Consider the following 15,889-nt stretch of genomic DNA (forward strand, 5'->3'; position numbering starts at 1 on the left):
GGTTCTGAGTTAAGCAAAAGCCTCTTTAGTTCTCTATCTCTGGTAATTTTCATGCCAAGAATTTTCCGTGCTTCACCTAAATACTTAATTTCAAACTCCCTTTTCATCTGAGTCTTTAACTTCTCAATTTTCATGTGATTGTTCGAAACTATCAACACATAAATCAATATAAAGTAGAAGATATATAAATTATCCATCTTGTAGCTTGCACAAAATACACAAAATGGTTGTATTTGCTTCTTATGTATGTTTGCCTGATCATAAACTTTTGTCAAATCTCTTGTACCACTGTTTTCGAGATTGCTTCAACCCATGGAATGATTTTTCAAGTTTATCAATAAATTATTTTCCCATAAATTTCCTCTTCTAAGTCTCATGTTAAAATGAATTTCTTACATCTGACTAACCAGACAACACAATGGAATAACTATGAGCAACTAAATTGGGATTAGAGAATGGTGTTTGATACAGCTGGTCCTATATTTCCTCTGCCATATAGTGAACATGAATTTCATAATTATAAGGATAGATTTAATAAAATGACACCTATTAGTCATCAGTCAGATGAGAATGAGGTTGGTGTGAGTTCTAACAATAGGGTAAAGTACAATACTGATAAGTTTTTTGATATTGTAAGCGTTGCAGGATCAACCGTTCTACAGTGGAAGTGAGAGTCACTCTTAGTTATCTACAGTGGCAAGGCTAGTAAACATCAAATCTAAATCCAACCTACCACAGAGTTGATTCACACTACAAAAAAAGGCCTTATTGGGACGGTTTTGGGATGACTTCGGACGGAATTAGGACACAAAGCCTCGCTCTAGTACTCACCATCCCAAAACAACAAGGTCGTCCCAAAATTCCTTCCAAAAACGGACAAAAAATAGTAACCGTCCAAAATCGTCCCAAATATTGTTCTAAGATTTTGGTGGGTAATAGTTTGGGACGACATTTGCGACAACGACAAAGCCGTCTCATATTTGGGATGATATTAGGAATGACATTTGGGACGACATGAAGGTTTCTAATTTTCTAACGAGATGTTCTTCTAAATGTCGTCCCAACAAGTCGGCCTTGATTCCGTCCCACAATTTCAATGACTAAATTCTAATGGCTACTTTTTTCGTCCCAAATTTCGTCTGATTTAAACTCTGGTGGGTTAAAATTTCAAAATTCTCAAAAACTTGGGACTGCATTTGGGACGACATTAGGACAATTGTTCCTCTTTCCTCTCAAAATTCGTCCCAACGTTGCGTCCCGTTTCATCCTCGAATAATAGTCTAATTTTTCAAATACGATATATTGATATTCATAATCTAGATTGGTTTGAAACTTCAAGTAAAGTAATATAACATTAATGTGATCATATCTAACGGTCGGATCTAAAATCGGCTACTTCCGTCGAATGATTTACTGTAATGATAGTTGATTACAAAAATAGTCTCATAAGTATGAACATTGAATTATCGTATTCCTTCTTAACAAATATATGATATAATTTTTATGCAATTCAATTGAGTTGTAATAAAATGTTAATAGTTGATTTACACAATTTGGAGTTATAGACTTATTTTTTTATAATTATTTCTACTTTTTTCAAATTGATAAATAAATTAATAAATTCATTCCGCGTCTTCAAATTCTGGTAAACCATTTGAAATCCTAGATCTTTGATTGTAAGAGAGATACTTTTCTTTACACACATACACATATATATATAGGCTATTTATTTTCTCTTCAATTAGAACTTATTTGTGGATGATTATATGTCTCTAAAAATATTATAATAATTATAATCAGACAGCTTTTTGACTAGAAGAAATCACCAGAACTACAATTAATATTATTTTCATGTTTATTTGTTTTTTAAAGTCAACATGCCTGCTTATCAATTTTTCCAGATTAAGCTGAACTCCTTTGGTTTGTTTAAGTAAATGAGGTGCACACAGAGAATTTTTTTTTCTCACGGGGAATATATCGTTGTTATGTAGAAATAGAAGAGGAATAGAAGTAGAAAATGATGAATGGAAGAGCTAAACCAACTCAAGATTGACCACCGCTTCTTAGCTTCTTCTTGATTGGGAAAAGGAACCATTAAATGATGCCAGAGACTTTAGTGTTCAATTTGTTGTCCTACATTTGTTATTATTTCATGTTAGGAATTGTTAACGAAGAAGCCTCAGTAAAGTGCTGATTTTATTAGATGAATTGTCCTTTTGACTGAGTTTGGTTCGTGCTTGATCCCAAATGACAGATCCTCTCATGCACAAGTCCACTTATGTGAAAAAATGCATTTGCATTTGGTGGTATTTCCTACATAGTGTTATTCTTTTCCTAGCTAGTTGAGATCAGCATACCCCCACACAGTCTTTAGACTTCAGATGAGATTTAAGTTCACAGTCACTGTTGTTTCTGCTGAAACTAAATAGAGAAAATGCAACTTCAAATGATATATATTGCCCTTGAGAAATCAAATTGAAGAAATTCAGAAGTTCAGCTATGTTTCCTTCGCTTTAGAGCGAAATACTTGCATGATGCACACCAAAATTGTATAATCGTAATTTAGTTTGTTTTTCTATTTTCTCAAGATGTGTTGTTATGATGGCATGAATGTTTCATGTAAACACTTAAAACAAAAAATTACATATCAGAATAACGTATCAAAAAATTTTCTCATGATAAGTTACACTTCTTTTTTTTTTTCCTTAAAACAAAAAATTTAATTATTTACTAACGTATTATATCTTACTTATTGTTATGAGACATATCAGAATTGCTTGAGGAGCGTACCTCACATCTGATGCCACCGGAGGTGGGTGGCTCATCTGCTGCCAGTGTCACACCTTTAGAGGAAGAATAACTTTGGATCGAGGTGACCAAGGGGAGAAAGAGGGGCCGAGTCTTTGGTATGAGGCATTGACATCAGATGCCATTTTTCTGTGGACCAAAGACCACAAAGCATCGACATCCAATGCCGCCTCTCCCCTAGAACCTCCCTTCTCAACACAGTTTTAGAAAATCAAATTTATGTTGGGCATACTGCTCAACAAGATGGGGATCCAGATGTTGCTCCCCACCCAGCCACTAGCTGCTGCAATAGTAGGATGAAGAGATTGCAGACCCTTAGCCAACCGTTAAATTAGGATTTAAATTTTAATATTTTTATTTTAAAATTCAAATTGTGAAATATGCACTGGATTTAAATTATTTTGGCTAATTCAAATTTATTTTGTATGACAAATATTATCTTCAATCATAAATATAATATAGTAAAACTTTGCCCAATAAAAAATTAAAAAAAACAAAAACAAAGATTAATTTTTGTAAATCAACTAAAAATAGGGACTAAATTTTGGAACGACATTCTGTCCCAAATAAAAAAAAAAAAAAAAAACACGTCCCAAACGCCGTCCCAAAATCTTTCAAAAAATAATACGTTCGGTTTAAAAGTTACGTCCCAAATTGTCAGTAAGTCTGTTTCAAACTTATATTTTAATTATTCATCCAAAATGAAATTGGGACGACATTCCATGCCAAATAAAAAAGAAAAGACATCCCAAAGGTGGTCCCAAAACCCGTCCCTAAGGATGTTCCAAACTTATACTTTAATTATTTGTCCTTCGGACGTGCTTTCGGACGGCTTCAATAGGGCGTCCCAAAAATCGTTCGAAATATTTTTCGACGGGATGTTTTAGGACGGACATCGTTTCGTCCCAAAAGTGTCCCAAATCTCGTCCCAAAAATGAAATGGGACGTCAATCTGTCCCCAAATTCGTCCCAATAAATCCGCTTTTTTGTAGTGTCAAGGTGGACTGAGGCATCATTTTAGGAGGATGAGGTCGAATATGTTCTAGTAGTTACTACAGAAAATGAAATTCCACCTTTACACGGTAAACGTTATAACCGATAATGAATAATTTGCTTATAAATAAGAAGAACAAGAACAAGAAGATAGTTTTAAAAATTTATGAAAAGAATGATGATGATGAACAAGCAATTGGACAAGATGATGATGATGAAACACTTGAACAAGATGATGATTATTTATTGAACAAAATGTGTCTCATTTAATTTTTTGAGATGATTATTATTATTTATTAATCATACTATATTTTGTTACAATGTTTCTCATTTAAATATATTCAGAAAATATTAAAAAAATAGATAAAGTGATATAATTACATAATGTATAAAAATATATAGATAAGGGATAAATTTATTTTCTTATAAAAAAGAAATATATATAACTTAAATTTAAATTACAAAAAAATAGATAATACATAAGATATACATTCTCTAATTTTAATAAAAAAAAAGAAATAACATCAAATTTTTTTCTCTTCATTCTTTCTTTATAATTTTTTTTATTTTCTTCTCATTTTTCCCCCTCTTCCGTCCCCCCCTTCCCTTCTTTTGTAGTAGGCCTGTAATTGGATAGGCAATCCCCCTACCTAGGTCCAAGCTCAAGCCCAAGCCCTAATAAAATTCAATTCATTAATTTATACTTGGGCCTAGACTAGACCCGACCCGACCCGAGACCCGAGATCCAATGTATCTTGGACTCGGATCAACCCTATCAGACCCGGAACCGGTCCCAATTTTTTCCCTCTCTCTTTTTCTCTGCTGCAATGCTACAGCCCTTCTTGGCCATTAAATTTCTATGTATATATAAAGTAAAAACTGTAAAGCAAAAATTTCTTAAGGCCATAAAAAATGAATTAAGTGGATTATGTAAATTAAAAAATTTAAGAAAATAAAGTAAACCACTAATAATATTATATCCCAACAATATATACATATACATGAAGTAAATATGAGAGAAAATTATTTAAAAAATGTTAAAAGCAAATTGCAGAAATAGGTGGATTTTGATTCCTTTAAAATTTTAAGTGGCACGGCGTTGACGCTGCAAATATTTTATTTTTAAAAAAAAATTATTTCATGGCACCACGATCTAAAATCGTGGTGCCATTTTTTTTAATAAAAAAAATAAGGCTAAGAATCTTAGCAGAAATTAAAAAAAAATTATGATGAAAAATTTAAAATTTCGAATCTCTGTGAAACATTGACGAAAATGAACAAACTTGATCTCGTTGGAATTGTCTGGATAAGAGGATTCAAATGATGGTGGTCTCAGGTTGTGATTCATTTGGACGGCGAAGAAACGACGGCAAACAGCTTCAGCACAAACGTTCACGGCAGAAATGCTTCAAATTTTAAGATCTCAACAAATACTTGATGAAATTGAACCTACTCATCGAAAGATGCCCACAATCGGTTGCTAGTCTCTAAGTCCCTGCTTTGGCTGTGCCTTATCTTAGGCTTAGGCCATCAATCCAATTCTGAGCATCCATATAATACTGCTTATTTTATTCCCTTGCAAAGATAAAGACCAGATTTGTCCCACCCTCCTCTTCTGGGGATCTGACCCCCTTGATCTTCCTCTAGGGTTCGTGCTTTCATAAGCTCGCTCGTGCTATTTGACCTCGTCCTAGAAGATTCATACTAAATCTATGCCACCAGCTCGACGTCCTCCATCTTCTTCGAGAAATAGTCCCACTTATGATGAAATTGCAGCAGGAAATCCAGTATCGAAAGAAGTACTCGTTGCTCGAACTAGTGTTTTTATATTGGCTCCTTGGAATCCCCTTTCTTTGTGTGCCTATGGGGAATCTCATAAAGAATTCAAGTGAAGTGGTGGATATCATTCCTGACAGGTTGAATACGTTGTACTGATCGGACTAGGCAGCTGGCAAAGTCCTATGGTTTCTCTTTCTGTGCTTGCTATGAAGGTTTATGTGACACACATAGACTTGAATGCATGAGACACGGAAAGCCTTTCTCGCTCGTATCGAAGACCCACTCTATCGCTAGTCGCCTTGGACACCAAGAAGGTTCAATACAACTTCCGGACATCCGATACATACAGAAAGGAGGAAAGAAAGCCACAGGCAGCCAATCCCCGGCCCATGTTTAGGGTGGGATCTATACACACCCTTTTGAAATGCCTTTTATAAGCGCTTTTGATAGCGTGTCTAAGGTATTGTGATAGCTAAGTTAACTCGCTTTCCTTCCATTATGTAAGGGGTAGGGAGCTCGACCGAATATCGTCCTGTAAAGCCAGGGCAAGTTAGATGAAGAAGATGGCTCCATACGGGATATGGGTGCTGTTTGTTGAGAAATATTAGAGAAGAAGCGCGCATTCGCGCTACCAAAGAGCGCATAGAGGATTTTGAGGGGAGGCAGCACGCGCTGCGGGTGGAGCAGGAAGACCTAATTGTGCATGCTGTCCCCCGCGGTCACCGAGGAGACTAGAAGAGTCTGTCGACTCTTTTTCTAGAAGATTCAAATAAGTAGTCCGTCGACGCAAAGTAGTGTGTTTTAATGCACGGCTTTCTCTGTCTTTGTTTGGTTTTCTTTGTTGTGTTTGCATGTATGGGCCAAAACCTAGTCTAAAGTGTTCAATGCTTATGTTATAATAAATACTTTTTCGTAAAAACATGGCTGGCTACATTCAAGTATAGCCAAAGAAAGATGAGACGGGACAGACGGTCAGAGGCCGCAGCAGGACTACCACTTGGGATGGGAATGGCTCAGCCCACATGCATCATTTGATGAAAGCACTCCAGTCCGATCACCTCCTCGAAGTGGTTTGTCAATGCTAATTATATCAATGGTATGGCAGGCGGCAAAGGCACTTGGCTAGTTACTTCTATTGATAGCACAGTCTTAGTTCAAACCAGGGAGAACTTGAATCCAGCTCTAGTTCTAGATCCTCCGAATCCAGTGATAGAATGCGCTGCTTTTGTGCCAACCTTCTCGCCGAGAAGCTAGAAGGAATCAGTTTGAAAGGGTGGCGAAGTGACGGATGAAATTCCTTTTTGTAGTTCACAGGCACTCCAGGTAATCAATCGTGGGTTGGGCAAAGGGCCACTTCTTTCCTCGGTTAATAGGTCTTATCCGCTCTTGTCGACTCTTCACTCATGCTTAATGTTGTTTTCATTTGATTGACGTGTGTCCTTTGTTCTAAGTTGGTGCTCGCACCGATCTGTTAGCAGCACACCATCCCACCATTCATTAGTCCTATCTTATCAACCGTATTCCTCTTTTTGATTCCGCCTGTTACCTCTTACTGGATATTGCATTTTCTCGAAGAGCGTATAGCTGAAAGCGATAGACCGACCCTACCAACAAGATAAAACCAGATAAATAAAGAGCTCATTGGCTACTTAACGGACGAAGAAGTCACGACTGGCATGGTAAGCCCCGGAAAGATAGAATTAAGATGTAGGATCAGCTTAATATTATACCATAAGCAAGCATTTCTGAAGGAAGCATGTGTTCAAAGAGCTAGGGACGCACCTTAGACTAGTTGAAAGCTAGTTGGAAGAAGAGAAGCAAGCGGGGAATAGACAAGGTAGGCGCTAAGAGCAAGGAGAAAAGAAGTCAAGGACTAAGGCCCCAGCCTATCCTCAAGCGAGGTCGAAGGCTTAGCCAATCAACTTGAATCGGACTTCCAGCTAACAATAGGCAAGGTAGTAGGAAGCAGGATTTCTTACAAACTGATAATAATACCCTCGTACTAGATGCTTTGAATAGAACTAGTCCCTCTTAACCTTCTAAAGCCGTTCGGTCCCTTTCAGGTCCTTCTCTCGATTTTTTCTCTTCAAACAAGCCACCGGATTCAGTACCAATCAATGGTGGATCCTCAACTTAGACAGTTGAATTTGGGTATGAATGGAAGGAAGTTCGCTTCTAGTAAGTTGAATATGGCTCGGTGCCTAGCACTGATCTCTCGATCGTTTTGGGACATTGTCTTTGGTCGGGCGATGTCTCTATCGATGGAAAAAGGCTGACAAAGGGTATTTTGTTTTCGCTCCTTACGTCGTAAGCCTTGAGTGTTCTATTTCTACCTGCGTATTGAGGTCAATTTCACCAGTTTCCGTTGCTAACTAAATGATGACGCACCCCTTCCTCGCTTTAGTGAATACTACGATATTATGTTGCATCAGAGAGAGGAGCCCCAACAACTGGATAGAACTTTCCTCCCCATCTTTCTGGTATCTACCAAAAGACAGGATGTATTCCGACGAAATGCTATGGATTCTAGGCGGACTATAATGAGGAGGACGACAGACCCATCCCATCAAAAAGGAAAGAACCAATCTTATGGATTTTGCACCTTCTAACATAAAGAGTTGATCATTCTCCTCGCACAGAGCTAAATAAGGCAAGTCCGGACTCTAGCATCTATAGCTCATAACTCATAGCTGCCAACCCGAACATCTAACTCATAGTCCAAGAGGGATAGAGCAGTAGATCAGCTTACTCTATTCTTCCTTGCAATCAGAATAGCGCCGACCGGACCGGGTCTTGGCTTATAGACAGGCTTTCAGCCGGGTCTTCAGCCGCTCTTCTCTCCGATAGATGTCAGCTTCGAGCTTCTTCTTCGAATCAGCTCTCGCCTCCTCGATCGGGGGAGGTTTCCCGAGTTGAATAAAAGACTGATTCAAGATAAAGACCTGAGGGCATTATCTTGAGGGGGCAACTTCCTAGGATTTTCTCACTCTCAACCGTCACTGAAAAAGACTTGAAGGTCAACTATAAGGGGGGGTTCGTCAAGGAGCCTTAAATGGCAAAAAAACAACTAACTAATTCAGTAAATGATGGTCGAGAACACCTTAGCTCGGTCTCCACGAGAGTATAGAATGCAAGCAGAAGACCAGGTAATAATCCCAAGGCGTCCGTAGGGGGTATGAGGGAATCTATATGATGATGGAGATCCTAGGCACTTTAATGGGCAGCGAAGGCTACGAGACGGCGGCCATAAAAAAAAGAAAATAACATCAAATTTTTTATTTCTTTATAATTTTTTTATTTTCTTCTCATTTTTCCCCCTCTTCCCTTCTTTTGTAGTCGGTCTGTAATTGGATAGGCAATACCCCTACCCAGGCCCTAATAAAATTCAATTCATTAAATTATACTTGGGCCTAGACTCGACCCGAAACCCAATGTATCTTGGAATCGGATCAACCCTATCAAACCAGGGATCGGACCCAATTTTTTCCTTCTCTCTCGCTCTCTCTCTCTCTACTACAAATGCTGCCCTTCTTGGCCATTAAATTTCTATGTATATATTAAGTAAAAACTGTAAAGCAAAAATTTCTTGGGGCCATAAAAAATGAATTAAGTGGATTATGTAAAATAAAAAATTTAAGAAAATAAAATAAACCACTAATAATATTTTATCCCAACAATATATACATAATACATGAAGTAAATATGAGAGAAAATTATTTAAAAAATGTTAAAAGCAAATTGCAAAAATAGGTGGATTTTGATTCCTTTAAGATTTTAAGTGGCACCGCGTTGATGGTACAAATATTTTTTTTTAAAAAAAAAAAAATCTTTCATGGAAGATCTAAAATCGTGGTGCCATTTTTTTAATAAAAAAAATAAGGCTAAGAATCTTAGCAGAATTAAAAAAAATTATGGTGAAAAATTCAAAATTTCGGATATCCGTGAAACGTTGACGAAAATGAACAAACTTGGTCTCGTTGGAATCATATGGACAAGAGGATTCAAACAATGGTGGTCACAGGCCGTGATTAATCCTGACGGCGGAGAAACGACGGCAAACAGCTTCAGCATAAATGTTTACGGCAGAAATATTTCAAATTTTAAGATCTCAACAAATACTTGATGAAATTGAACAAGGTTGGTCTCCTTGGAATCGTCTGGACAAGAGAATTCGAACGGTGGTGGTCTCAGGCCGTGATTCATCCTGACAGTGGATAAACGGCGACAAACAGCTTTAGTGCGAATATTTCTGGTGGAAAAATCTTCAAATTTCAGATCTAAACAAATACTAGATAAAATTGAGCTAAGTTGGTCTCGTTAGAACCCTTAGGTTGAGGCAAGTCCAGTGGTGGTGGTCCGTGATCGTGGGTCACTCTAGTGGCGGCGAATCAACTGCGGGAAAGTGCGGTGGTGGTGTTAAAGCCCATTGTCCACAGTTAATAAAATTTGAAATTGTTTGAGGGGAAATGTTTGTCTTATCAAGGGGAGTCGAACGGTATGTTTGGTGGCCGACAACTCGCTGTGACGACGCCGAAATTTTAGAGAGAAGGTGCCGGTGGTTTTGAGAGCGACAAAGCAGCTTTCTTTTTTTTTTTTTTTTATAATTACGAGGTAACATCAGTTGTCTTTTTTTTCTTTTAATTCAAAAGTTTCACCGCGTTCTTTGTTGGCGGTGACATTAAATTTAATTTTTTTTCAAATTTTCAGCAACATGTTACGGTGCTGCCCATATCTGTAATAAATCAAAATCCTCCCTAATTCTGTAAATTTTTTTTGTATGTTTTAAATAATTTCTACTAAATATGATGAAATTGCATTGGTAGGTACGATGAAAAAGTTCCAACAAATTGATCTCTACACATACAAATACAAAATTTAAAAGTGCAACCTATCCAATATAAAAAAAATAAAATAAAACATTAAGAACCAACTTCACTCCCTTTCTCCCTCCATAGTCTGCAACAATTGAGACTTCGTGACACCACCTATCATGAAAATGGAAATTGTCAAAGTAGTTAAAATATAAAAATATAAAAACCAAACGGGTAAAAGAAAACAAAAAGGAAAACAACTATCAACCTTATATGTCATTACTTTAACCGTTATCTGTTTGAGTTTCAAACGGTTCCATATTATGAACAACTGCAATAGTCAAAAGATAATAGACAATAAATTATATTAATAAATACAAGATTAACCATATTAAAGATGTATTTAATTTTACTTACATATTTTGGGAATTGATCCGATCCAATCATCAGCTACTATCAATGCTTCTATTGCATCTGGAAGCAAACACATACGTGATTCATCAATAATACGACCACTGACACTAAATGCCACCTCTGATGCAACGGCAGTAGTTGGAACTGTCAAAATGTCACGTGCTATCTTTGCCAATACAGGTAGTCTAAGTCTATTGGTTTTCTACCAATCCATAGTCATTTTTTTCCCACTCGATCATTTTCAAATCAATCTCACAAACATCAGGAAAAAATACATTCGAAGTAGGATACTTGCGACAGCTAAAGTGATAAGTAGCTCCATAAAAGAAACCCAGAAATTTTAGTGCAATGAGATGGGATTTTTCTTAGTGTAAAACACTTGCTCTTTTCTTGAGGTGGCATCGAAAGCAGCGGCGGCAGCGGTGGGTTGGAGAGGGATTGAGCAGCTTGGAGATCGGTCACGACTCACGAGACGAGAGAACGAGAGAGCAGAGCGATGTGACCTGTATGAAGAGAAAAAATTTGGGGATAGGTTCGGGTAAGAACGGTTAGAGCGGGTCTTTTACCCGACCCAAACCTAATCATTTTAATTTAATGGGTTGGATCTGTGTCTGGGCCTGATTTAAAATAAAGGACGGCCTATTTTGCAGCAATTTTCTTTCATTTGTCTCTTATTTCTCTTTTATTTTCTCTCATTTCTCTCCTCCACTTCTCACTTCTCACACCCTCCATCATTCTTCTCTCACCCACCACTACTTTCTCTTGCCGTCCGCTAGCACAAACGTTTTCTCTTCTCTTCTTTGTATTTTCTTAAGCTATATTTTTTTTTTAGTTTTGGTAGATGAGTTATTAATATTTTTATACTTTTGTTTCTTTCTTTAACAAATGTCAATGAAAATTAAAATTTTCAAGTATTTTTTTTTTTAAGATGGTTATTTTGACATTGTATTGTTGTAAATGTTGATATGTTGTAGATGTTAAAGATGGTTTATTTTGATGGTGTATTGTTTTATATTTTGGTAATATAGTGGTGTCCAAAAGCACCACATCTTATGTCCAAAAGCAAGTTGTAAGACCAGCTACGAATGCAAATAATAGTAGTAATACAACTAAACAATAAGTATGTAATTTCAACAGCTTGAGACGAGATATGATGTCTGGAATATGACTGCCCATCGAATCAAGACACACCAACAATGGCCAAATAAACAAAAAAAATACAAGTAACCCTCTTATGATATTGTAAATAAACAAATTACCTTCCTATAATAATAATAATAATTACCTCTCTATATTTTTAAAAATGCAACAAATTACTCTCCATACATAGGGAGATAAATTACTGTTATTTTTTTTATATGAATATAATTTACTAATTTACAATATCATAGAAAAGGAAATTGCATTAAACCCGCCGAATAAAGCTGCCTCATGATTTGCAAAGGGGCTGAATAACTTAATTAGAAACAAATCTGAACTTAGTGTTATGCTGTTTCTCATATCAAAACCAAATAATCATTTACCTATCATGCAGATGCTGTAACAACATAAATTTACAACTCAATACACCACAAACACAAAAAAACTTACCACCCTTAAAGAAAGAAATCACGATCTACAACACATCCTATTCTTCTCTGGGATTACTTGGGCTGGACCAGGAATAACAATCTTCTTGCCAGATAAAGACGCGGGATTGCCATTTGCTTGATCATCACCAGCAACGAGGTTTTTCTTGTTCACAATGTTGAAAATCTCTGTCAACACGGTTACGAATGCCTCCTCCACATTTGTCGCTTCCAGTGCTGAGGTTTCTAGGAAGAAGAGTCCTTCCTTTTCAGCAAATTCCTTGGCATCCTCCGTAGGCACAGCTCTCTGGTCCTCAAGATCAGTTTTGTTCCCAATCAGAATTATTACAATGTTTTTGTCTGCATGAGCACGCAATTCATCTAGCCAACGTGGGATGTGGTCAAAGGTCTGTCGTTTTGTTATGTCGTACACCAACATAGCCCCCACAGCGCCCCTGTAATATGCACTTGTAACAGCTCGGTATCTGTTCAAGAAACGAAGAGTCGTTAGAATGGCAAAAGTTATCACTTTTTCCAAATCTAGACATTAAGCAAGTCATGCAACATGTTACTAGAATACGAAGGCCAAAAGAAGTATAAAAATTTACAAAACCATAATCCAGGCAAAAGTATAAACTTGTTTGGAGTTGTTTTTTTATAGGGTTGGAAGGTTTAAGGAAATTGAATTTAGGTTTTAGAAAGTTTGAAATGTGTAACAGGGATCCTGATGAACGCTAGGTATTGTTTACGGAGAGGTTTGAAAATGGATGACAATATGCTTTGCATCATTTTTAAAAGCGACAAAAGTTACTGAAATATCAAATCATGTCTTAATAATGGTGAAAATAATTGTTTAAAATAGATTAAAAAAAATATTTTTTTAAGGAGACAAAAGTTATTATAAATATCAAATCAGCCAAATCAAGTCCTAATAGTAGGTGTTTTGTAATTTTTTATATATAAATAATATAGGAAGAGAGGTAGGATAGGTTTTGGGTTGATTTTTGTTGCTTTTTATACGGAGAGTTTTGAGTCGATTATAACCAGTCAAAGCCTTTAAAATATCAATTGTGATCCGTTTTGAAAACTGGCCAAAAATTGAAACCAAACAAAGGGGGAGCCTGTCCAATAAGTTGGTCTTACACAATAGAGGTTGAAATAGTACAGAGGATTCTTATCCGATTACCTTAGAGGAAGCCACTATAAAGTAAATCAACTCTACTCGAAAATATTCCACAATTTTTTCAACGAATATTTCTCATAGACAATATGTCACTATGCACTAATGAATAAGGCAAATCAAATACATAAAGGAGAATAAGTTTGGGTTCAAAGCCTTCACAATACTCAATTGTTAAAGAAAACCAAATACGCCAAATTGTCGAGAACCATAAATTTTTTGAGCCAAAATTTGCAGCAGAACAAAAGAAAAATAAGCTCAACACACCATGTTACGCCAGCAAAATGTAACTGTTATTAGTTGATAGTAAACTGCGGGCTGAAAATGACTATGTATTCGAAGTCCTCCTAAGATCATTTATAATCTTCTGTCAGATTCAGACATAGGATCCTAATGAGTATCAGTCGCAGAAAACCGACCAAACAGTAGATAGGATCGTCACCAATTCCATCTATTCATCCCAACCAAACGGACATCGTCTTGGAACAGTTTGGCTCCAGTAATTAAGTGGGATTATAAATGATACCAATGTATTTGATTCTCTGTTTTCAAACTCGAACTTTTACAGCATCAGGTTCTAAACACTTATTTCTCATAGATCAACTCCTCCGCAATTAACCATAAATGGATGACAAAACCACAAAGGCAGCCTTAGATATGCAAATACAGATCAACTGCACCTCAAACAAACTAACATAGCTCTAGAGCCAAGAACTAAGGCTATCCACTTGAGCTCCTTGGAAACCTAAAACAATCCCAATTCACAATCTTAAAATGAGACCAAAGCAAGAAAATAAGAGTTGGGCGCCTCAATTCCAACATCAATTCAAATTCTACGGCCTGAATATTATGCAACTAAACCGAAATCAGCGAATCAACGGAGAAGCAGGCTAATCCAGCAAAGATCAGCTACGAATTATTTCTCGAGACGAATCCCATCAGTTTTTTTCCCCACATGCAGACACTCATATTGCAGGTATCATCTCAACAAGCAAAAGCGAACATGTAAACCACAAACACAGCAGTATTTTACCTTTCTTGGCCGGCGGTATCCCAGATCTGAGCTTTGACGGACTTATGCTGTATAACCATAGTCCGGGTCTGGAATTCAACACCGATGGTGGCCTTTGAGTCCAAGCTGAACTCGTTGCGGGCGAAACGTGACAGTATTTGGGACTTGCCCACCGCCGAATCACCAATCAGCACCACCTTGAACACGTAGTCTACCTTCTGGCTCGCATCGCCATATCCTCCACTACTCGCCATTTCACTTCAAACCCAAGAAAGAAAGTTCCTCCCTTTTCCTCTGATGTGTGAGTGTTTACGTCTGTGGAGAGAGAGAGAGAGAGGAAATCAGACAAGGAAACGGCGGCGAGAATGGAGGAGATCAGATTCTGGCCGAAAGTAACAGTCCAAATGAGGTCTTATTCTTCAGTGAATTTATTGTTATTTATTGGCAGCGTTGAATGTCTTCATTGATTTTTCTTATATTTTTCTCCTTTCCTCTACCATTTTCAAATATAAATCTATTACTAAAAATAAATTAAAAATATTTATATATATATTTTATATATTATTTAAATTTAGTTTAAATAAAACATAATAAACAATTCCCTAAAACTTCTGTAACTCATCAATAAAATTATAAGTAATAAAAACAAAAAAAATCAAACACTCGTCTTTGAGCTATTTCGCATTTCACTTTTATTTTTAGTATAATGATACTGCGGTTGTTGAGATCTAGAGCAATTATAGGTAAATTTTTTGTAATTTGAATAATTATATCTGTTGTCTTTAATATTTATTTTTGTGCACAAATAAATTCCTTTATAAGTCAAAACTCAATAAAAAAATAAATAGACATCTATATTTACTCTCGAAATGACTATTACTAACTCATTGCAGGTCAAATAAATCATTTATAACCAAACTACCATTACAAAGATGAAGATATAACTCATCACTATGGAGATATTGAGTTCAAAACCTATTGAGAACATGTGTAAGGGTGCATGCATGCGAGCGTAAAAATTTTTTTTCAAATAAAAAAAATATTCTTAAAATCAAAACACTACCTTATCTTGATTGAATGGAATATATCTTAGAAATAATTACATTCACATCCTTAAATTGTTGTCTGTTAATATAAACCACTCATGTCCTTTGCACATTTATTGAAACCACATCTGGCAAAAAAAAAAAAAGCAATGATAATTTATGTAATGATATTGATGTTTTTGGGGTATATTTGTAATTTTATAAAAATAAGAGTAATTTATGTAAACATTAATATTTTCTGTGGATGTATATGTAAGTTTAAAAGATAGAGATTGCTT

General features: G+C 36.3%; 1 protein-coding gene across 1 annotated transcript; it reads right to left on the reverse strand.

Moving 5' to 3' along the window:
- Positions 12,225-14,990, reverse strand: LOC105178293 (ras-related protein Rab11D). The gene is made up of 2 exons (XM_011101741.2): positions 14,587-14,990; positions 12,225-12,858 (listed from the first exon to the last, which is right to left on the reverse strand). Exons 1-2 carry the CDS (start codon positions 14,817-14,819, stop codon positions 12,414-12,416), a joined length of 678 nt encoding a protein of 225 aa, XP_011100043.1. The 5' UTR covers positions 14,820-14,990; the 3' UTR covers positions 12,225-12,413.

This window comes from Sesamum indicum, linkage group LG15 (assembly GCF_000512975.1).
Source record: "Sesamum indicum cultivar Zhongzhi No. 13 linkage group LG15, S_indicum_v1.0, whole genome shotgun sequence".
Classification (NCBI taxonomy): domain Eukaryota; kingdom Viridiplantae; phylum Streptophyta; class Magnoliopsida; order Lamiales; family Pedaliaceae; genus Sesamum; species Sesamum indicum.